Source organism: Mustela nivalis (assembly GCF_964662115.1).
Source record: "Mustela nivalis genome assembly, chromosome: 6".
Classification (NCBI taxonomy): Eukaryota; Metazoa; Chordata; class Mammalia; order Carnivora; family Mustelidae; genus Mustela; species Mustela nivalis.
This window is the reverse complement of record NC_139025.1, coordinates 11,392,485-11,416,439: the sequence shown is the minus strand read 5'-3', so window position 1 is coordinate 11,416,439 and position 23,955 is coordinate 11,392,485. Positions and strand designations below refer to the sequence as shown.

General features: G+C 37.5%; 1 protein-coding gene across 17 annotated transcripts in view; it reads left to right on the top strand.

The window, feature by feature from the left end:
• Nucleotides 1-23,955, top strand: part of UNC79 (unc-79 homolog, NALCN channel complex subunit) — a 239,117-nt gene that overhangs the window by 47,124 nt on the left and 168,038 nt on the right. For all 17 annotated transcript variants that reach the window (XM_082733281.1, XM_082733285.1, XM_082733276.1 and 14 more), the window contains 4 exons: nt 817-987; nt 9,730-9,822; nt 16,687-16,742; nt 17,483-17,612. In XM_082733281.1, coding sequence (XP_082589407.1) covers nt 817-987; nt 9,730-9,822; nt 16,687-16,742; nt 17,483-17,612 — 450 coding nt within the window. The remainder of the gene's footprint in view (nt 1-816; nt 988-9,729; nt 9,823-16,686; nt 16,743-17,482; nt 17,613-23,955) is intronic.

Genomic DNA, 23,955 nt, shown 5'->3' with positions numbered 1-23,955 from the left:
TTTTTTTTTTTTGGTGAATGTCCTCTATTTTTACTCCTTGTGCAGGTAATAATAGTAACATTATTCGTATTACTAAAAACGACTAATACTTGTGGAGCACACATTATGTGCTGTGTTAAGCATAAGTTAATCTCATTTAAGCCTTGTTAACAGTCCTTCTAGAAGAGAGGTAGGTACTCTTCCTATTCCCATTTAAGTGTTGGTGGAAAGATTGTCATTAGGTGGCACATCCTTATCTGATAATTCATAATGAGATGCACAGGGGAACGGAGAGTCATTTACAGCTTCCTTTAGGCTGCTGTGCTGGAAGGCACATGTTCCCTCATTGCCCAAGACTCTGGATGTAGGAAGAGTGTGCTTTGGTTGATGGAGAAGAGATAGCCTGGTTTCGTTTCCAGTCCTTCCCTCGACTTCTCTAAAACTTCCAGTGCGAAAATAATTTAATGGCTTTGTGCCATAGTTATCATGTCTAAAATGTAATGGAGATAAGAATGCTAGAGGATATTTCAGTGTTCATGATCACATGGAAAGCACTTTTAGTTTCTGAAACCCAGGAATAATATGGGAATACCAAGTATTACTAAAGACTGATAAAGGGTTGAGGAGAAGCTCATGATCGAGGTATTTATCTTTCTTAATGCAGTCATACATCGAGCTAATCCTATGTATGCACATCATGTCTCAGAGCTCTTAATAGGAAGGAAGAGATAGTTGGTTATAATTTAAGCCAATTCAAAAGAATTTAAAATGTAGAATTAGCATATTTTGTTAAATGGCGAAATATTCTGTGACTGATTACTCACTTTTGTTTTGTAGATCTTGGACAGTCGATATTTTATACAACTACATGTTTGCTACCCTTTCTCAATGATGATATTCTGAGTACTTTGCCCTACACGATGATATCAACGTTAGCTACCTTTCCTCCATTTCTGCACAAGGATATTATTGAATATCTTAGCACATCTTTTCTACCAATGGCTATATGTAAGTTCCATCTTACCTAATACTAGATTCTTTTAGAGTATTGTACGAACAGAAATTGCTTTTGCTGTTTTAGGCTGTAGATTTTCAAGATTATAATGGAATCACTTGCTGTATACAGGTGCTGTGATTTAAATTGTCATTTCAGCATGATTATTATGGTGAGAATCAAAGAAATGAATGATGATGATACCTTGAAATTGTTTTATTTGCATAATTTGGTCTTATGGAATAGGAAGAACGCATTATCAAGGTGAAGTCTATATTACCTACATAGAAATTATGGCATTTTTGTCACTTAAGGACAAAAGGTGGAGGGAGTGTTGTCTTAGGTATAGAAATTCTTATCTTTTGCATCTGAAGGCAGAAGGGTATGATGGGAAGAGGAATAGACAGAGTCAGGAGATACAGATCCTAGTTTCAGCTCCGTTGGTAAATGTACTGTGTGGTGTCAGACAGCTCATGTGGCTGACGCCTCATCGGGGGAATGATGTCAGCAGGAACTTCCCCTCGCAGGGATGTTGTAATGATGAAGTGAGTCCAAACTTATGAAAACACTTTGAAAGAAGCTAAGGCTTGCGACCCATTCTGTTTATAAATGCGGAGCTGACTTGAACTCTATTTCACTTTTATAGATTTAATTCATGTCTTTCTGGACATGAGCAAAGAGAAAAAACAGATTGGGTTGTGGTCTTTATGATCACCATCCTTTTAAAGTATTTTTTTAAAGAAATTTGTTATGAATCCAGAGGTTACTTTAGGGGGTAACCTGAAAAGATGGTGGATTTATGAGTCAAACACATCTAGATTCGCATCAACAGCTGTGCTACCAAACTAGCCATGTGGCCCTAGGCAAGTTACCTAACCTTTCTGTTTCTTCCCTGTAAACTGAGCATAATAATTCTAGTTGCCTGGGTTGTTGGGATACCTGGTTCAGGTTTCTGATTCACCTGGACACAGTGCTAAGTGCTAAGTGTTAGTTTATGCCTCTCCTTCCCTCAATTCTTGTTCCATTTCAACACTTTTTATTAATCATATTCCATTCCTAGTGATCATTTTTCACCATTTTAATTTTAGGTCCCTTTGATCTTATTTAACTTGCTGCTTGTTGCTATGGAATAATAATTGGTAAACATAGGTACCTTTAAGCTCCATTACTTGGTTTACAGTTAAGCTTAATTTTAGCTCTGGAATTGTAATTTTCATGTCTTTTCAGCAAAGAGTCTGACGGCTATCTAAATTATATAGCTATTCAAAAAAATAAGCAGACTGATTATATGGTTCAAGTAATAGAATATTTGATCATTCTCTCCCTCTCTTTTTGTTTTTATTCTGTGTGACCTGACAAGGACTTCACTTATGGTTACGGATCTCAGAATTGTTTAGTTGTGTTCACTGTTAAATTTAGGCATAGGAATCCCTGTTTTGTTTTAATTTATTTTTTTAAAAGAATTACAGTTGAGGTGTACCTTTGTTATCATTAATCTAACTCCCTGTACCCTCCTTCTTAGGAATAAGTTAATAGTTTAGGGAAAGTCATTGACTCTATCAGGTCCCTGAAGTTATGCTTCACACAGATCAAACATTGTGACAACTGGCTAGTTATTTCTTTATTCTAAATCCTCACTAATTTCTACTGAAAGCACAGACCCCCAAACATGCCTTATACTCCCATTAGAATCCTTATTTATTTAAATGTGTGAGCCTTGGTACCTGAGGGGAATAAAATAGTAAGTTGAGTTTACAACATTTACGTGAATTTTAATACTTAATTAGTAGAGCGACTTGGTGCTCATTTAAATTATGAACAAGCTGTTTATGTCTCTGGGACTCCATTGTTTTGCCAGCTGTAAAGGAGGGGTTTGGAAAACATGTTCCATCTCTAAGGTTATTTCTGGCTTACTAATTCTAGGTTAAATAACATCAATCTTATTTTATGTAAGAGGCACATATATTCCTCTAACCCAGTTGTTGATCTAGTTCATTTACCTTGTCGCTTGGGTTTTGGTTTCTTACTCCTGATTTCTGCTTCTCATCACCAGGCCAATGGGCTGAGGAATAGCCAGTTTTTGACACCTTTAAATCTTTGAAAGTAAATAGTAGTAATATTAAAGGCACATTCTATTATACGATTCAGGTATTTCTTTTGTATTTGTTTTTTTGCAAAGACACAGATTCAAAGAGAAAGAGGAGTGGGTTCCTGATTAATTACGTGAAAATGAACAGACGTTGAGAATTTGTGTCTGTTGCTGGCATCCACGTTGTTTCTGTCTTTGGAAGTTGTTTCAGAGTCTAGAAATCCCAACCAAAACAAGACAGAGAGAGGGGCATTTAACTTCTTCCAGAATGTTTTTATTTCAGGACTGAGAGGTTAGGATGAAGGAAGTTGTATTTTCTGAGTACTTGACAAAAATCGTCAAGACAGGAGGCTTTTCTCTGCTCGGTGTGGTGTTTGCCAGGTCAAATATCAATGTGGACAGTTTTTCAGGTGTTAAATGTTTGAATCATTAAGAACCTAGAATATGAAGCTCTGAGCTGGGTCTAACGGAGCATTAAGCTCTGTCATTGTAAGGGCAATGCACGTTTCTCCCTTAGGCCCTTCCCGTCATTTTTGTCAATAAACCAAGTACCATGCCTTTGTTTTAAATAACTCTTTTTGAGGTGCTGCAGAGGAAACTGCAATTTATTATAAAAATTTCCTTTGACATAACCTTTGCTTTTTAACTCCTTCCATAAACAGATATTCTTCTCTGTATTCCAAGTATGTGCAATAGGCTTTATTTAAAATACATATATATGTATATATACATATATATGGATTACTAAGAATTGAAAAAGTCATTAGCATTTCACCATGGAAACCTCTCTTTTTCCAATAAGAAATTTGTAATTTGTGGACCAAATTGAAATATGGATGTTGGGCAGATGATATGGATGTTGGCAGAGAAGAGAAAAGCTGATCCCAAATGGACAGTAACTGATGTAGGCTATGTTATTTCAAAGATGGTAATAAGCCTGAGCAATGATATCAGTAAAAGACCCTTCTAGTGTATCTTGGTAGACTAGACTGTGCAGTGTCATGCAACTCAAATTTCCTCAAAGTCACCTGCCCTTAGGAAAAACAGAGGTTCATTCAGATCTTTGCATTGACTTAAAAGCAATCATGTGGTCGAATTGAATATCTGGTTCTAGGATCATTTTTGTTCTACAGTTACTACTCCTACAGAGGATGTGTGTGATATTCCTGTGATCCTGCAAAAACTAATAAATATATAGGAAAAAGATATAGAACCCAACACAATATATTGATGACATTTTAATAGCCTTCTATATATAAAACCTGCTTTATTAGCTAATGATCATTTTTATAAAGTAGGCCTTACTGTACTGTAAGAGCTTTATTATTCAATCGGTAGAAATGTTTTGGAGTAGAAACAGAAAAGCTAAATTGTTTAGTCCTTCGATTCCTGGCAGATCTCTTAACCTCATCAAACTTTAGTTTCCTTAGCTATAGAATTGTGAGTAATCATGATCTCCCCTGCCTACACCCCGTGTTTGTTGTGAAGACCATGAGATAACATACAGGAATGGCTTTTGGCTATTGTATAACATTGGGCAAATGTCGAACAGACCAAACCCATAGACATGACAGATGGGTCAAATACCATAGCAACTAATGCCAGTATCCTGCTCAAATTCACATGTCCTGAAGTTTTATTGTCCTAAATATTGCTTGAGAAAAGGGGCCAGCCTCTGGGGCTTGGGACTTTTTCCCCCTAGAATTTGTTGTATAATAAACAATAATGGCTATAATAGGCTTTGGTCTCATAGGATCTGACAGAGCATTTCTGCAATTTTTTTTTCACACTAATCTTTATACCCATCATGGGTCTCGAACTTACAACCCTGAGATCAAGAGTTGCGTGCTCTGCTGACTGAGCCAGCCAAGTTCCTCCGCCTAGGAGTTGTTGATGGGCAATCTTATCTCTGTGATTTTCATTTATCTTGCAGTCTGCACATGGATATGCCCTCTGAAGGCATAGGTATCTTGTGCTTAAACCCTAACTCATGGAACACAAATCCCTCTGCTTACAGAAACAAGACACTTGCTAATGTAAGCAATGCAATCTGGCAAAGCAAAGGAAGTGGTTCTACTGTATGGCACCAGACTGTGTTTCTTCTTCCCAGATGATTCTCTTACCTTTACCCCTTATAAAAGTATAAGGTTAATGGGGTTTATTTAAGTATATTCCAATTCAGACTACTTACTACCATCTCTCACCCAGACCCATCCAGTAGTTTCTGAACTGATCTCCCTGCTTCTATTCTTAGCCACCCTACAATTGTTCTCCACCCAACAGCCAGAGCTATGCTCCAAACACGTAAACCAGACTACATCACTTCCTTCATCACATTGCATCACTCTGACCAATCACATTCAATGTCCTTCCCTGGCCCACAAGGCCCTCTGTGCTCTGGCCACTGCTGCCACCTTACTACGTCATTACTGCCTCTTGTGTGTTCACCCTGTGCTGTCCTCATTAGCCATTCTGCAGTTCCATAAAGACACGAGGCTTTTTCTCTGTCTCAGTAGTCCTTCTCCCAAATGGTCATATGATTCCTCCTCACTCTCCTTAGGTCTCAGCTCAAATGTCACACCTTTCGAGATGCCTTTCCTTACCCTCAAGCTAACGCAAGACCTTCCATCACTTTCTACCTATTCCTGTGCCCTGCTTTATTTCTTCATGGGTATTTGTTTGCTTGTTCCTCTTAGAACAGCATTGTCCATGGAACTTTCTGCAATGATGGAAATGTTTTATAAAATTCCGTGGGAATACACTAGCCACATGCGACAATCGATCACTTGAAATGAATCTAATGAAACTGACTTTCATTGACGTTTAATTCATTTAAATTTAAATAGCCACAAGTGGCCGATGGATGGTACTGCTTGAGCATCTAAGCTCCGTAAGGACAAAGGCTTGCCTGTCTTGTTTATGGCTGTGTCTCTAGGGTTAGAAAAATGCCTGGTATGTAGGGGTATGAAAAAAATACTTTTTGAATTTTTAAATGAATTTTGAATGAATACGTCACTAGGGTGTTACCTGTTAAGTCAAGTGACTTGGGCTAATAATTAAGTTGGTGCTCTCATGCAAGTAATCTGATTCTCTTTATAAAATGGTTTCCCCAATATATTTATTTATTTAAGTCTTATTTATTTATTTATTAGGGAGGGAGAGAGTACAAGAGGCGGTGGGGAGGGGGAAGGGAGACGGAGAGAGAGAAAATCTTCAGCAGCTCCACACCCAGCACAGAGCCGGACATGGTCTGGATCTCACAACTCTGAGATCATGACCTGAGTGAAATCAAGAGTTGTACATGTCATCGACTGAGTCACCCAGGCGTCCCTACTTATTTATTTCTTTTTGGTGAGAATCATATAAGAGCTATACGTGATAGTACATTAGGAGCTATAAAATGCAGGAACAGATTAAGGAATTGTTATTGCTCATAGAGGAAAGGAATGCTGATAACCGTTATTCTGGTGGTGCCGGGAGCATCAGGAAATAGGCCTTAGAACTTGTAATTGTATTTCCTGAGCACAATATTAGATGTAAAATTTTCTTACTTTGATTAATTCTCTTCTTCCTTCCGTTGTATGGAGCTTTGGCTTTATATACCCTCACGGGGACAAGCTGTATGAGCCGTACATCTATTTACATCATGCATGCCTTTTTACCAAGATTCAATAAATGATGTGTGCCTGTGCACGTTTATTAATTAGAATGGCAGTGATTTTATCCCGTCTGTTATAAGGCTAAGAACTGCAAGGCAATGTCTGTTTGTCGAGGTGCTGGAGCCAGTTTCCTAGGGTTTGAGCCAGGGGAATGCTTTTGGCTTTGTGGTTGACCACGCTTGAGGGAGACCATGGATTTGTAGGGGTAGAAGGGACAGCCAAAGGTCGTCGAGCCGTTTGGGCTCTACTCCAAATAGACCTCACCTAAATCATCGAGACATTTTGGGCATCTTTCCCATTTTTAAAGGCCTCCAGGCACAGGGATTCACAGGCTCCCTTTGTAGTAGTCTTTATTTATTCATTTTTTTTTTAAGAAATGTTTATTATTAAAAAGTTTCACATGAATTTCAACAGTGGTGAAGCCCTTATCCCAAAAGGACCAAATATATATATATATGTAATTATTAAAATATTTGTAATTATTTTTCCACGAGTATGTCAGAGACAAGAATTACCTTCCCCACCCTCCACTCCCCCTTAAACGAAGGGCCCAGGGCCACCCAGTTCTCCCTCGCACACCTGCACACCTTTCTTATTTCCCCTCTAGTAATGCTCCTGCCACCAGGCTCAGGGCCCGCCTGCGTCACAACCACTTGATGTGGGGTACCTGCGTGGCTCAGTCAGTTAAGCGGCTGACTTTGGCTCAGGTCATGATCCCAGGGTCCTGGGATCGAGCCCCACATGGGGCCCCTGGCTCAGCAGGGAGCCCACTTCTCCCTCTGCCCCTCCCCCTTGCTTCTGCTCTCTTTCTCTGTCAAATACATTAAGCAACAACAACAACAACAAACTACTTGATGTGCTTATTAAAGCTTTTCTGCTTCCACGCTGATGGAGTCAGATTCTAGATGTGGGCCCCAAAGTGAATTTGAACAAGCTCCCTGGCTGAAGTCTGAGAGCGGCTGCATCTTGCTCTTTAAGATTTGGCTCAAAGTTCTTTCCTTGATTAATCACACTTGATTGATCAGCTTTACCCTCCAAGAGCGTTGACCTGATCTGCATACCTTTGTATAATTATTAATATTCATTTATATTGCACAGCCAAACTAGTTTATCTCCCAGACTCTGGCCTGCTTGGTGACGTAGCAGGAGCCCAGCTGCAAGTGATTAATAAAAGCAAATTCAGGTAAATGGAACCTGAATGAAACTAAGGATACATCTGTTTTGTTTGCTTATTTCTGTAAAGCTATTGTAAAGGTTGCCATCCAGTGTTGTGGTCAAAGTCTTCCATCCAATGAAAAGAATAGAATCATGTTAAATTTTCTCTGTGTTCTCTATTCCACGACAAATCTTATATTTGTGTTTTAATGGCTGTTTCATACATTTTTTTTATAAGTTGCCTTATTCTTTATGGATGGAGGTGAGATTTCCACGTATTGTACTTTAATGTAAAATAAAATAAAGCAGATTTGTGGGTCATCTGCTTTTTTGTTGTTACCCACATTAGTGCTTTTCTCTGTTGTGTGTAGGAAATTGAGAGCTGGCTGACGGAGGTTGTCATACTCACTGGAAGCCGTTCTGTTCATGCTTTCTTGACAATTGGTCACTCAAGCCTAACTATAAGGAAAGTTTCCCCTGCTTCTGCAATTGTCCCTGAGAAAAGGAATTCTTTATATTTGAGTCCTTTTTTTTTTTTTTAAAGATTTTGTTTACTTATTTGACAGAGAAAGAGAGAGAGATGGCGAGAGAGGGAACACAAGCAGGGGAGTGGGAGACGGAGGAGCAGATTTCCTACTGAGCAGGGACCCTGATGTGGGGCTTGATCCCAGGACCTTAGGACCATGACCTGAGCAGAAGTCAGACCCTCAACTGACTGAGCCACCCAGGCGCCCCTATTTGAGTCCTTTCGAAGATTCTCTTATGGGAGCCCTCTCTCAATTACTGGTTAGAATAATAGAGTACTCTTTGGAGAAAACAACTCTTTGGAGTAGTATCTTGAATGACCCCCCTTGGTGCTAGTTTTGAATGCTACTTGGAGTTACCTGTTATGCCACTAGAAAAGAGAGAGAGAAAGAAATATAATATAGTGTTGGATGTCATTGTAAACAAGCCACTTAAAGATGTCTTAAAAGCAGGATGTAAGTGGTTTATCGTGTGGAGACCACGGATATACAGCTGTGAGATGACTTTTGAAGAAACCAGCTTGCTTTGTGACTGAATACTTGTGGCACAGGATAAGATGTTCAGTGACAGTGGTCCTCACAGATTCAAAAAGTGCTTTCTTCCAAACAGCTTGGTTGGATATGGAGATGGTAAGCTCTGGAAAGCTAAAAAAGTTATTCTCATGGTGATGGAGATACTGCTGTTGACTTACATGTGAAGATTTGAATAGAATTGTTTCATGATCTGTGAGAGTTGAAAATAATTTTTAAGTTAATATGTAATTTTTCTGAAAGAAAAATCAAGATGATAAAAAAGTTAATATGTAATTTTTTATAATATACTATTTGAAATTGGTGTGTATGACTGAATTAATAAGGTCCCCATTAAAAGCTGACTGTTATTTCACCTGCATCTTCAAAAGTTAACCCATTCAAGTTGTTTCAAAATAAATAAACCTTTTATTTTTACTTTTATTGGGATAACCTTTGACATGCCTTTATATTTGGACACATGGAAGGTTTTGTTTTTTCTTTCTCTCCCACCTAGATATAAACATCCTGGGAGCAGAGGTCACATCTAAGTACATCTCCGATAAAGCCATTGCATCATACTGTGGCACTGTTTCTGCTCCTTGTAGATTCTCACAAAATGTTTGCCATTGATGATGACAATCATGGCATTTGTGTGCTAGGACAGATGTTTTGTGGTTTTATTTGTGCAAAGCATCCATTGAATGGGTTGAGACTTTTTTTTTTTTTTTAAGTGTCTTCTCAGCTCTCACACTAAATGTAAAATAAGAAGTATACATAGAGATTACTTGTACCTAATGAAATAATGTTTTGTTTCAGTGGGTTCCTCAAGGAGAGAAGGCGTTCCTGCCCACGTTAATCTGTCTGCATCATCCATGCTTATGATTGCAATGCAATACACATCCAACCCAGGTCAGTGGAAATTCGAGTGGCTTGACTGAATTAAAAAACAATTTTTTAAAAAGATTTTATTTATTTATTTGACAGAGAGAGATCACAAGTAGACAGAGAGGCAGGCAGAGAGAGAGAGGAGGAAGCAGGCTCCCTGCTGAGCAGAGAGCCCGATGTGGGACTCGATCCCAGGACCCTGAGATCATGACCTGAGCCGAAGGCAGTGGCTTAACCCACTGAGCCACCCAGGCACCCAAAAAACAATTGTTAAACAAGATATGAAGCGAGTAGGCTAGAAAGTCTCAGGTAAGGATCACCTCTGGGTGGATGGAAAACTGGAGATGTGTAACAAGACAGACTTCTGAGTTGAAATAACTTCCCCTTGTCTTTGTTATTAACAGTAATCTTGCTGACGATTGATTATTTTTAGAGTGTTTGGGGACACAATTTTAGGACATTGACTGGAAATTGAATACAATTGTATAGGAATAAATTAAATTAGGACTGTAAAAATCATTACGATTTAAGTGATTAGAGATAACTACTATTAATATTTTGTGAATTTGCTACTCTAATGCCACACAGGTATCCTTGAACATAATTTTTTTTACTATGTTTCTGATTATTTCCTTAGAATAAATTCATAAAAGAGGGATTAGTGAATTAAGGGACTTGAAAAAAATTTAGTAGTGTCACTAACTATGTGTGAGAGTACATTGTAACCTGTCATTGAATAAAGTATAATTTGTATTCTGTTAGACAGACAAAAAATAATATCTTGTTGTTTTGACTTGTATTTTCCTCAATACATAGTAATGTTGGATAGGTTTTGTTTCTGTTCATTGGTGTAACTACATATGAAATTGGGGAAACTGACCTAAAAAGGGATTGACTATTGGTATCACATACTAAGATGTGAACTCAGTTTTAATTTTCATTTATTGTTGATTTGGAAAGTGAACCAATTTGGTGGCACTGTTTTCAACCTTCTACTTAATTTCATTGTAAATAATAAGTTTTTGATGCAGGATGAGGAAAAAATGTTTTATTTTTAAAAAGAAGACTATTTGACAGAGAGCGAGAGTAAGGGGGTAGCAGGGGCAGAGGGAGAGGGAGAGAGAATCTCAAGCCGACTCTGTGCTGAGCGCAGAGCTCCTGGCAGGGGTTGATCCCACAACCCTGAGATCATGACTGGAGCCGAAATCAAGAGTCTGAGCCTCTCAGGTGCCCAGAAAAAAATGTTTCATGTTTAAATCTTAATGCTTCTTTATTTGGAGTGTTACTCTTTAAATATGAAACACCTTGAGTAATTGAGTCATTGTATGAGCAATTCAAATATATAATTTTTTGGAAGTTCTACTCCTATCTCACTCTTGCTTAGAGGACCCTCAAAATGTCATTTATATTTATTATATACTATATTCTGAAAACACCCTTCATTTGGAGTCTTGTACGTTGAAGTCTCCTCCTGAGGCTTTGGTCCTAGTTTCTCAGTTGGGAAGCAGTAAAGCAGAGGGCCTAAAATCGTGTACTTTGAGTTTAGAGGTCTGTGGGTTCATCTCTGAGCTCCCCAGTAAATTGCCAGTCAGTGTTAACATTGCACAAGTTTTTTTTAACTTCCCTAAGGTCAAGTTTCCTCATTTCTTAAGTGCCTTAAAATATCATAAGCCTTTGTATGTGAAGTGCTTGCCTAACACAGGAACGGGCACATTGTAAATGCTCAGTCAAGGGCAGAGAGCAAACCACGACAATCTGCCATTTTCTTCTTGGAGTTGGATGTTCTGCTGGGAAACCACTATGATCTGATTGCATTACTTCTGTTATTTCCGAATCTGCTCATGGGGAATGTCTGTGCCTGCTATTCCATGCTAAAAATGACAGTCAGGACCTATAGCTGGTTTTATGTTGTGGGGAAAGGGTTAAGACTGAGGTGATACCCACCAGAGGGCTCACAGACACCCAGAGGTAGGGCTTCATTTTGTTTAATTTTTCTGGGGGAAGTAGCAAGTGACAGCTAGGTCCTTGTAGCCTATGGCGTATCAAAGGTAGAGCATAGACCTTGTTCAACTAACTGAGTAAGTTCTTTGTTCATGGTTCTGAGCTAGACATTGTGAAAACCACCCAGAAGTATAAGATATGGGGCTTGCTATGCTATGGAGCATATATATGACTCATTGGAAATATTAGGCATACTCACAGAAATCATTAATTTATAATATAAGGTGTATTTGAAAAGTACAAAATAAATACTGTGGGTAGTATTAATTCATCAGAGGGAGAGAACTCTATGGATTGAAATGATCAGGGAAATCTTCGTGCCACTTGAGCAAAGTATGGGGTCTTAAAATTTGGATAAAGTTTTGATTGAAGAAATTTACACAAAGGGACTTTCTAGGTCTGTTCATGAGGCAGTCAGGGGACGGTTCTGAACTGGGTTCATGGGACAGACATATAGAGAAAGGAACATCTGTACTTGAGAACACACTGATGGCTGAAGAACAAAATTCCAAATCTAGAGGACTATTTATATATTCAATAAATAGTCACTGAATATCTAGTCTGTGCCAGACACTGGAGACATCATGGTTAGCAAAACAGAACTGACCTCTGCCCCTGCCTCATGAAACTTACATAGTAGTGGTGGGAGAAGACATGAATTCAGTAATTACAAAAGCAAGTGTGAAGGGGTGCCTGGAGGGCTCAGACCGTAGTTAAGTGATTGGCTCTTGATTTCAGCTCAGGTCATGATCTCAGGGTCGTGAGATCAAGCCCTGCATATAGCTCCTCGCTGGGCATGGTGCGTGTTTAAGATTCTCTCTTTCACTCTGCCCCTTCCCCTCATGTCATTCTCCCTTTCTAAAAAAAAAAAAAAAAAGAGAGAGAGAGAGAGAGAGAAAACCAAATGTAAAGTTTCAGCTGTGACAAAGTTCTTGGAAAGATGTACTTAGCTCAATGAGCCCCTAAAAAAGGAGATATCCTTTTATGGAAGAGGTCAGAGAGGTCTTCTCTGGGGAAGTAGCCTTTTCTCTGAGGACTGTAGGATGAGTACCATTACAAGGCCTACAGGGGGTGCGGGATTCAGGTAGAAGAGTCTCATGGGTCAGTGGGAAGCCTGGCAAGCAGGTGGGACTGAGAGATTGGCATCGCTGGAACTCAGAGTAAGGACTGTCTCATGGGAGGTGAGACTGGGGGCATCTGTAGGCCAGAACATGTCGGGTATATGGGCTCTGTTTGGGAGTCCTGTGTTTATCCACGTCCAGTGGGAAAGCACTGGAGGACTTAGGGTGGTTGTGTGTGTATGAACCTGACTGTAGTTGAGAACGGATTACGAAGAGTAGATATAGATTGATCCAGAAGGAGCCATGCCATTTATCTGGGCATGTAAAGAAGGCAGGGGCAATTGAGACTGAAAAAGTATCTAGAAAGTAAAATTGATGGGATTTGGTGACATATCAGAATTTTTGGCTTGCAAAACTAAATACATGGTGGTTCTATTCATTGAGAAAGGAGACACTGGACAAAGAAAACCAGGCTTCTGAGGGATCCTTTCGAATCTGTTTTGGACATCATGTTAGGTATCTCTGAGCTGTTTAAGAGGAGATGGCATACCTTAGACTAATACAGTGTTCTATGTCAATTTTATCTCAAACTGGGAAAAAAATCTCACACATCATCTCAATTTTATATGTCCAAAACACAAAAATGCAAATAAATCAGCTTCCTTAAAAAAAAAAAAAAAAAAAAAAAAAAAAAAAGAGGCAAAGATAATTAGGAAGTTGTATTATGAGCCCAGAACTCTGTATAGAGCTCTGGGCTTACAGTAATGAACTTTGAACCTACACATAAGTGTCCAGTGGCCTTTATTAAATTGCATATAGATGGTACCTCAAGTTGTATATGAATGTGGGATTGTTTAGGAGAGAGCACAGAATGAAAAGTGGAGTGGGCTTATGATCAGGCTTTCAGAAACTGCAATGGATAATGGTCCAGTGGGAGATGATGAGCTTGTTAAGTAGGCAGAGAGATTGTATCTGTTAGGATGTGTTTGGGAGACTAACAGAAGTTTTGACTACAAGAACATTTGTTGTTTTTTTTATTTACTTAGTAGGAAGTCTTATAGACAGTGCCACAGTATCAGGGGCCTGAGGTGGTGCCATTGGGCTTTTCTTGGACTTTCCCTCAGGTTTGCAAGATGGCTGCCCCAGTGAGGGTTGTTTTATTCTCACACAATCACATCCACAAACAGGTAGCAGGATTAATTAGGATAATTAGAGAAAGGCCTCCTGTTGTGCCTCTTTTTTCACAGAGAAAAAATATTTCAGAAGCTCCCCTTCCTAGTAGATTTTCTCTTAGGTCTTACTATCAGAACTGAGTCACATGGCCGTCCCTAGCTCTAAGAGGCTCTGGGGAAGTATTTTGCTTTGTAGTTTGTGCGTTGGGGGATGGACAAGGAAGAAAGGGTTGTTGATAGTAGTTGAATAACAACAACAGTGTCTGCCACAGGTAATAGGAGAGGACTAGTCATGAAGTCCAGGGAAGAGAGTGTTTTGAAAAGAAGACAAGGGTCAGCAGCACTGAATGCTGCTGAAGGTCAAGTAACAGGCAGACGAAAGTACGTCCATTGAATTGAATGACATAGAGGTCATCAGTGACCAAGGTAAAACCAACTTCGGGCTATGACAGGGTTGGATGACAGATTCAGGAGGATATGAAATAGGTCTCTGACTAGGTGGAGGTATTTTTCTTTTCCCAAGTAAACATGGGCAAACCAAAGAAGCTTGCTGTTTCATAGCTCCTAAGAATTCCTCAACGAGGTGGACTTTGGTGCCTGAGGATGAAAGACTCTCTTGCTAATCCATCAGTTTGTCATTTGCTATGTATCTCCAAACTTGGGCAAGATAGGAATCTAAGCTAAGTAAATTTCCTCACTGCAACATGGTGGTTATGAGATAATATGTATAAGGCTCTTAGCACAGTACCTGACACATAATGAACACCCAGTAAGTGTTCCCCTAAGGCAATTTTTGTTCTTGTGTAGTTCTTGAGTACATTGATGTAAATTTGTATTATATAATTACTATTACTAGGACTTGTCCTTAACATTTCTTTTGTTAATAAGATTAAGGATCTTAGTAAAAAGCTTGATAAAGTCAAGGGCTCACATGATTTTTGAAATGTATGAATACTTAAAGGAAATGAGTAATTTTTTATTTTATTAAAATTTTTTGTTATTTAAAAAATTTTATTGTTGAAGTATAGCTGACGTACAGTTATATTAGTTTCAGGTATATGACATAGTGATTTGACAATTCTGTATATTACTCAGTACTCACTGTGATAAGTGTGGTCACCATACAATATTATTACCATATTATTGACTATATTCCCTATCTTGTACTTTTCATCTCCATGACTTATCTATTTTATAACTGGAAGTTTCTGCCTCTTAATCTACTTCACCTGTTTTGCCCATCCTTCACCCTCCTCCCCTCTGGCACCCACCAGTTTGTCCTCTGTATTTATGAGTCTGTTTCTGTTTGTTGGCTTTGATTTTTTAGATTCCACATATAAGTGAAATCATATGGCATTTGTCTTTCCTGTCTGATGTATTTCACTTAGTGTAATAGCCTCTGGGTCTATCCATGTTGTCATAAATGGCAAGACTGCATTCTTTTTTTATGACTAATGTTCCACTATATATGTTATATACCACATTTTCTTTATTCATTCAGCTATTGATGAACACTTAGATGGCTTCCGTACTTTGGCTGTTGTAAATACCATTGCAATAGACACAGGGCTGCACATGTCTTTTTGAATTAGTGTTTGTGTTTTCTTTGGGTAAATGCCCAATAATGGAATTTCTAGATTATATGGTATTTTTCTATTTTTAATTTTTGGAGGAAACTCCATATTGTTTTCTATAGGGATGGCATCAATTTACATTCCTACCAACAGTACAGAAATATTCCTTTTTCTCTACATTCTTTTTTTTTTAAAGATTTTATTTATTTATTTGTTAGAGAGACAGAGAGAGAGAGAGGAGAGAGTGAGCACAAGCAGGGGCAGCAGCAGGCAGAGGGAGAAGCAGGCCCCCTGCTAAGCAAGGAGCCTGATGTGGGACTTGATCCCAGAATCCTGGCATCAGGACCTGAGCCAAAGACAGACACTGAACTGACTGAGACACCCAGATGCCTCTTACTCTACATTCTTAACAACACTTGCCATTTCCTGCCTTTTTGACATTAGCCATTCTGACAGGTGTGAGGTTATATCTCATTGTGGTTTTGATTTGCATTTCCCCGGTGATGAGTGATGTTAAGCATCTTTTCCTATGTCTGTTGGCCATTTGGATGTCTCTTCAGTCCTCTGCCCATATTTTAATCAGATTATTTGTATTTTTTGGCATTGAATTGTGTAAATTCTTTATATGTTCTGAATATTAGCTCCTTATCAGAGATATTACTTGCAAATATCTTCTCTTATTTGGTAGGTTGCCTTTTTGTTCTATTGATGGTTTTCTTTGCTGTGCAAAAGCTTTTTATTTTGGTGTGGCCCCAATAGTTTTTTATTTTTTGCTTTTGTTTTCTCCCCCTAAGGAGACCTTTCTATAAATATGTGGCACAGGCCCATGTCTAAGATAATACTACTTATGTTTTCTTTTAGAAGTTTTATGGTTTTAGGTCTCACATGTAGGTATTTAATGGATTTGAGTTTACTCTTATGTATGGGTAAGATAGCAGTCCAGTTTCATTCTTTTGGAAGTAAATAACTTCTAATTTAATGATTAGATGAAAAGTCATACTAATATATTTTATTATATCTAAAAGGATATTTTATCTGATGTTTACAATTTGTGTTCAAATTATATTTTCTTCCTTACAGTGTATCATTGTCAATTATTGGAATGCCTCATGAAATATAAGCAAGAAGTCTGGAAAGTAAGTTTTGGGCCAAATTTAACTCATAGCCACAAACTCAATTTGTATAATGGAGTACAAATATTTTGCCTATTAAAACAGGTCGGATTTATTGGTGTCTTATTATTTCGGTGTGGCAGAACCTGGAATTATTTCCTTCCTGGTTAGTTTATTATTTAAGGCAGAAATGATACTTGAAGAACACAGTGGCCTGACAGAAAAAGTAATTGGTTAGCTCTTATGATCAGAATTCAACAAATGTTATATTACTTGGCAATTTTATTTCATTTGACATGTTGCTAAAAAACCTGTATTCTTTCAAATAGGAAATGTGGATTGTTAAGAAATGGATTTTAGGAAAATATTTGAAAAACACAGAGTTTGACAAACTGGTTCATGCTATTCTAAGGTGTTCCTTTAACATTATCCTGAGTAGAGAAGAATTTATTAAAAGACAGTGTAGTTTTGATCTTTAGCTAGAGGGGAGGGGAGGTGATTATTTACAGGACCCATAAATAAATAATAAAAAATAATGTTTTAATATGATCTCATCTGAGAAGCATACCTCGATGGTGAGATCACAGTGGAGGGGGTAGGGGGAGGAAGGAGGGAGGGAGGGAGTGGAGGGAGAGGGTGAGGGGGTGGGGGAGGAACCACCCAACTCTTCTATTGGATTTTGCACTGCTTTGGGAATATTGAATGAGCTAGTCTCATCTTTATTTGATGATGCTAAGTCAAAGTACTCTTCCTGTTTCCTTTAGGATCTTTTGTATGTGATTGCCTATGGGCCTTCACAGGTGAAGCCTCCTGCTGTGCAAATGCTGTTCCATTACTGGCCCAATTTAAAGCCTCCTGGGGCAATAAGTGAATACAGGGGCTTGCAGTATACAGGTAAGGAGGCAAGAACCCTGTCATGCCCCATTTTTTATTTTTTATTTTTCTTATGCCACATTTGTCTCACTGACTTATTATTATTTTTTAAAAATCTGTCTGGATTATATATATGTGCCTTTAGATATTGTCACTAACCCTTTCTGAAACTGAGTGGTATAAAATACATGAAAGAAAATTGATTCCAAGAGCCTTTATGACACCCGGGCAAACTGGTCAAGTCTCGGTCTCACTTGCCGTACACTTGGCCTGGGTTCCTCACTATTGCTAACTGTTATCAGAGGTGTGAGTGATGACGGTTGCTGCAGATGTGCCCACCACTGGGCAAAACCCCAAATGGCTAATTCTGCTCAGACAAGAAGACTTGCGCTTTCGACATTACCAGTTCATATGCTAAATAAAAACTAAGTGACCCTGCAAGTCACATTGGACAGGAAGAGTCAACAATCAGTGAATATTTGTATAACTAATAACCAAGAAATAGACACTGAATTTGAATGGAAAGGCTTATACTTACCAAAAAACAAACAAGCATCAGGTCCTATGTGTTGTTTATGTTGACATGTCGTAAAATCAAAGAAGGAACCTGTGGCCAACGAAACTGCCCCTGCCTAACCTCCTCCCAACCTAGCTGTCTGCATATTTTTATGAAAATAAGCGAGGGGGTGTTTTGCAAAGTTAGCTTTTATTTGAGTTATTGTGAGATTGTATACTGATGCTCTGAGACTTTCCTTCTTTCTTGGTATGTCTTTCTAAAGGTGATTTGAGGTGGTTCAAAGGGGATTTAATTTAATTCGGGTGTCTGATTTAAGTTCCTAATTAAAACCAAATGTTAGAGATATTAACACCTGCTTTTTGAGCTTTAATGATCTTTGGTGGACTTATTCTAAATTCAGAACAAATAATACTGGCTTTAGTGGTAGCAATAATATTAATTAAAACAATGAAGGTAAATAGTAAGTACCTTTTAAAAACATGGAGATTGGTATCATTGGCATTTTAAATCAAGAATAGTAGAGAATGCTTAGGTGTTGCTAAGTCGATAATCTGTAAAAACAGGAAAAAAGCTGGAAGCATTAATAAAATAGATGAAATGATTGAAATATTCAGCTGCTTCTTGGTAGATAAATGAAGTAAGCCTTTATGTGATGTATGAATGGGGAACTGGTATCAAATGAAATTTATTTACTTGATAAATATTTGAAGAATTACTATTATGTGCCAGGCACTATTTCCTGATGATGTAAGAACCGATTCAGAACCAGACCCCATGGAGCTTAATGTAGTTTGGAGATGGAAATTCAACAAGTATTTGTAGGGTGTCTACTATTAGCCATGTGTTGTTCTAAACACTGAGTAGTCAAGGAATGAAAAAAGCAGACTAAAATCACTAATGTCTTGGCACATACATTCCAGTTTCTGAAAAGAGCAGGAAACCGCTTTACAGTGTAGTAAGTATTAAGGTAGTGCAAATACAGAGAGCTGTGGAACTATGCAGCAGGGGCCTCTGAAACTCACCCTGATGGTGTGGGCAGGTTTGGGGAGAGTTAAGTTGTCAAGGAAGATTCTTGAGTGAGTGACAGGTAAGCCAATACCTGAAAGATAATGCACGCCCTGGATGTCAAAGGGAGAGTGAATCATGAGTGGATAAAATGTAGATTTAAGGCAGAAGGAATAGCATGGGTTCAGACTCGGAGGCATGATATATCATGATCGTATTTAGGAACTGGAAAAGGTTATGTGTATCAGACAATGGAGTGACAGGAGGAGAGCAGCTAGAGATAAGTAGAAAGCCTTGCAGGGCCTGCGAAGGGATTAGGATTTTATCCTAACAGCAAAGGGAAACCACGGACAGGTTTTACAGGGAGAAGCCAACATGATGAGATTTCTCTGTTCGAATATCCCAGAAACCTTACAAACTGATAGTGGCTTCCATTTCCTTCTGTGTCTTCATCCCCCGGGAAGAGCCAGCTGAACCTGTCTCCCCAGAATAGTTCAGTCTGTGCCTACTAAAAACAGAGCGATTCTTTCATCTTCTCTTTGCCTACCTGGACAAGATGTCTGTGTCTCCCAGCATCTATCCTTCTGTCCATTCCTGTGATCATATGTCTACCCACTTCCCCCTTCTAGTCTTTCAACTGTGTGGCATTATGTGCCTGCTACCTGCCAGGCACTGTGCAAGGTCCTGGGGAAGCAACTCCCTTGGAACCCCTATTCCGGTGGACCATAGCATTCTATACAGGAAACAAAAGAGATCCTGGGGGAAAAGAAAAAAAAATCAATCGTACTAGTCCATATATTATTATTTATCTAGCGCTGGCTGTTTGTCAGATATTGTTTTAGTTGCTTCCATCTCACCTAATATTTTAGCCTTCTCCCAACTGAACGCAATTATGGACAAGCATCCTATTGGGTTTTGTAGACATTTTCTCAATCCTTAAAAAACCCTGAGAGGTAGGTTTTGTTATTTCAGTGTTACAGGTGATGATTGGGACACAGAGTCTGGCGACATTCACACAGATAATAAAGGAGCACAGCTTGAGTTTGAACTTAGAGTATCTTCACTGAAACCCACATTTTTTTATTCTGACAGTATGACATTACTTCTCTCAATTCAATTCTTCAGTTAAACTTTAGCTGGAGCATTAGAAATTATCTACAATGTCTGCCACGATGAAAGATGCACTGAACATTATTTAGATGGCACTCCAACTCTAAATATTCATTATTCTTAATAATAAAAATTATAGGGATACAGAATTTTATGGGCTTGGAAACTCAAAGATAAAATACTATCTTAGGGACCAATAACTTTTGTATGCTTTCTGAGTGATTTATTTCTTTTTTAAAAAGTGAAATTAATTTTTCAAAAAGACTTTGCTTTTATAAAAATTATAGAAATATTTAAGAAGGAAAAAAATGCTACTACCTAGAAATGACCAGTGTTAACATTTTGGTTCTGTCTAGTTTTTTTTTTTTTGAGGGGGGTGCATATTTTAAAACAAATTGAGTTCCTATTATATATAATCATACAAGGTTTCCCTCCCAAGCTTTTATTGGGACACTTTGAAAACACAGAAAAGTTTAAAGAATAATACTCTGAACCCACGTATAGCCATGTAGATTTAGTAATTATTAGGAAATTAACCATTAGTTTAACTGTACATGTATGTGTACATAAATTATCTGTTGCTTTTTAAGCATAGTAACATAGGAATAATTACAGCTCATATGAAGAATATCAAACAGTGAAGATTTGGTAATCTACAGCGTTTGCCCCTTTGGGGCTTATTGCTATTTGTCAAGAACAAAAACTGCTTCAATTGTTTTGGTCATTAATTACAAGTCTTAAAGATGCAAAAATTACAGGGAAGTTTCTTGGCAGTGGAAATAGCCATTCTGTCATTTTATGAAGCTGTTTCTCTGTTGGGGAGAAAGAAATTATTTAGCCTTTTTTTGGTGACTGTGTCTCAGCTTGTAAATAATTTAGATCAGCACCAGTTGTGTATCTATCTGAACTAGGGAACAAAAGATGTGGCACAAGATAGGCGTTTCCAAGACAGAGTTCATTGCAAACATGGCAAAGAATAACTAAAGATAAGCACTACAAGGGTAGACTTTGGTCTAGGCTACCAGATATCTAACTTTATATTAGTACCATTGGATTCTTGAGTTGTATACAAGTACAGGAAAGTCAACCTTTTATGTTGTAACTTCTCTATTATTGAGTTCTTGTTTATCTTGTTATTTTATCTCCACAAGCTTTAAGAAATGTTTTAAACCTTTTATATTTGTTACATTATACACAAGTGGAAAAACATACAAATTGCAAGTGTACGGGGAACATCCCCCACCATGTTTGCCACCATGATTACCCACTCTTTCTATCCCAAAGATAGCCACTAAATTGACTTCCAGCATCAAAAATTAGTGTTGCCTATTGTGAGTTGTATATAAAGGGAATCATACATTATTTATTTGTGTGTATATGTGCATGTGTGTGTGTGTGCTTGGGTGTGATTTGTCTGTGGGTTGAGCATAATTGTGTTTCATTTATTTTTATTGCTGTATGTATATTCTACAAAATGAATGTACTGCAGTGTATGTATTGGTTTGCTACTAATGGATATTTGGGCTGTTCCTGCTTTTTGACTATTAAAAGTAGTTGCTATGAATGTCCTTCTATATATCTTTTGGTGCATGCATGCACACATTTCTGTTAGATATACATCTGGGGTAGGATTGCTGGATCAGAGGGTATGCATATATCTAATTTTTTTCATCTTCCCCTCCCCTGCGTATATCTAATTTTATTTGCAAACAGTTTTCCAAAAAGGGTTGTACTAATTTATACTCCCATTACCAGTATGCGAGAGTTCGTTTTGTTTATATTCCACATTTAGGGCAATACTTTATTTTGTTTTCAAAATTTTCGCCACTTTCAAGGGCCATAGAAGTATCTTACTGTGGCTATAATTTGCATTTCCCTGATTAATAATGAAGTTGGACAATTTTTCATAAATTTATTGGCTATTTGGGTATCCTCTGTATATAGTCAGTAAAGTATGCTGCCAAGTATCTTATCTTTTTTTACTCTGTAAATGATGACTTTTGATTAGCTGAAGTTCTTATTTTAATATAATCAGATTAGCAATCTTTTCCCTTATATCCTAAGAAAATCTTTCCCCATACTAGTCATGATGTTATTCATTGTTATCTTCTAGAATATTTGTTTTTTTACCTTGTACATTTAGATGTATCTGAAATTAATTTTTCTGTCTGTTGTGAGGTAAGAGTCAATTTATTTTCTCTATGGATAAGCAATAGACAACATCATTTATTGAAAAGATTGCCCTTTTCTTACTGCTCTGTAGTACCATTATTGTTATAAATCAAGTGTCTATTTAAGGATGGTTCTCTTTCTGGAGTTATTATTTAGTTTAATTGGCATATTTTTTCCTTTTCCCAAAACCACACTCTCTAAATTAATGTAGTTTAATAATAAAACTTTTATATCCTTCAGTACAAGTCTTTCTACCTTGTAGTTGCTGTTCTCTTCATTGTCTCCCCCTACTTTCTCTTCTTTCTAGTCTTTCTCCTTCTCCTCCTTATTTTCTTCCTTTTCCAAGATAATTCCTAGCTATATGCTAAGTTAAAGAGTCTGTTAAATTAAACACACACACAAACACACCCCTTACCTATTAAGATTTTGGCTGAGATTGCCTTGAATCTATAGATCAGTTTGGGGAACTGACATCATTGTAATTTTGAGTCTTCCAATCCATGTTCTAGAAGTATATCTTGTGTTTTAGGCTTTTTTTAGTTTCCTTTAGTGCTGCATCATAGTTTTCTGTGTAGGTGGTTTGCTTATCTCATGTAGTGTGTTCCTAGGTATTCATTTTTTGATGTTATTGTCAAAGATATATCTTAAAAGAATTGCATTTTCTAACTCTTCATTGCTTGTATGTAGATATGCAATTAATTCTTGTGTATTTACCTTATATCCAGCAACCTTGCTAAATCACTTTTTAATTCTAATAGTTTATTTAAAGTTTTTAAAAAATTTCATGTGTGCAATTATATTATTGCTGAATAATAGCAGTTCAATGTCTTCTCTTCAGTCCTGTAGTCTTTTATGTCTGTCAACTTATTGCAGTGGTTACAACTTGTGCTATGCTGAGTTTTAAGTTCCTTCATGGTTTCTTTTTTGACCCATTTAGAAGGGTAATGATTGATTTCTAAACATAGGTGGGCTTTTCTCGTGAAGTTTTGTATTGATTAGCTTGATGCCTCTGTGGCCAAACAACATACTTTGAATTATTTCATCCCTTTTATGGTTTTTACACTTCCTTAGGGTTGAGGCTATGGTCATTTTATAATGTTCTGTGTGCTTAACAAAACCCCTTGTATTTGGCATTTGTTGGATACTGTGTTCTCAATATGTCAAATAAAATCTCCTAATCATGTAGTTTAGATCTTCTATATCTTTACTGTATTTTTGTCTTTTTCTTCTATTGGTTACCAAGAATAGAATTTAAAAATCTTCTGCTGTGATTGTGAATTTGTGTATTTCTCCTTGTAGTTCTGTGTTTTTGCTGTATGAATTTGAAGGCTGCATAAAAATTTAGAATGCAACATCTTTCTGGTGAATTGAAACTTTTACCATTATGAAATGCATGATTTTATCTCTATTAATGTTTATTTGTATTAAACTCTACTTTGTTTTAGACTAATAATAGCTATACCAGCTTTCACGAGAGTTTGCATAGTGTAACTTTCCATCCTTTTATTTTCACCTATTTTATTTTCTTATATTTCATGTGTGTTTTGTAAGCAGCATGCA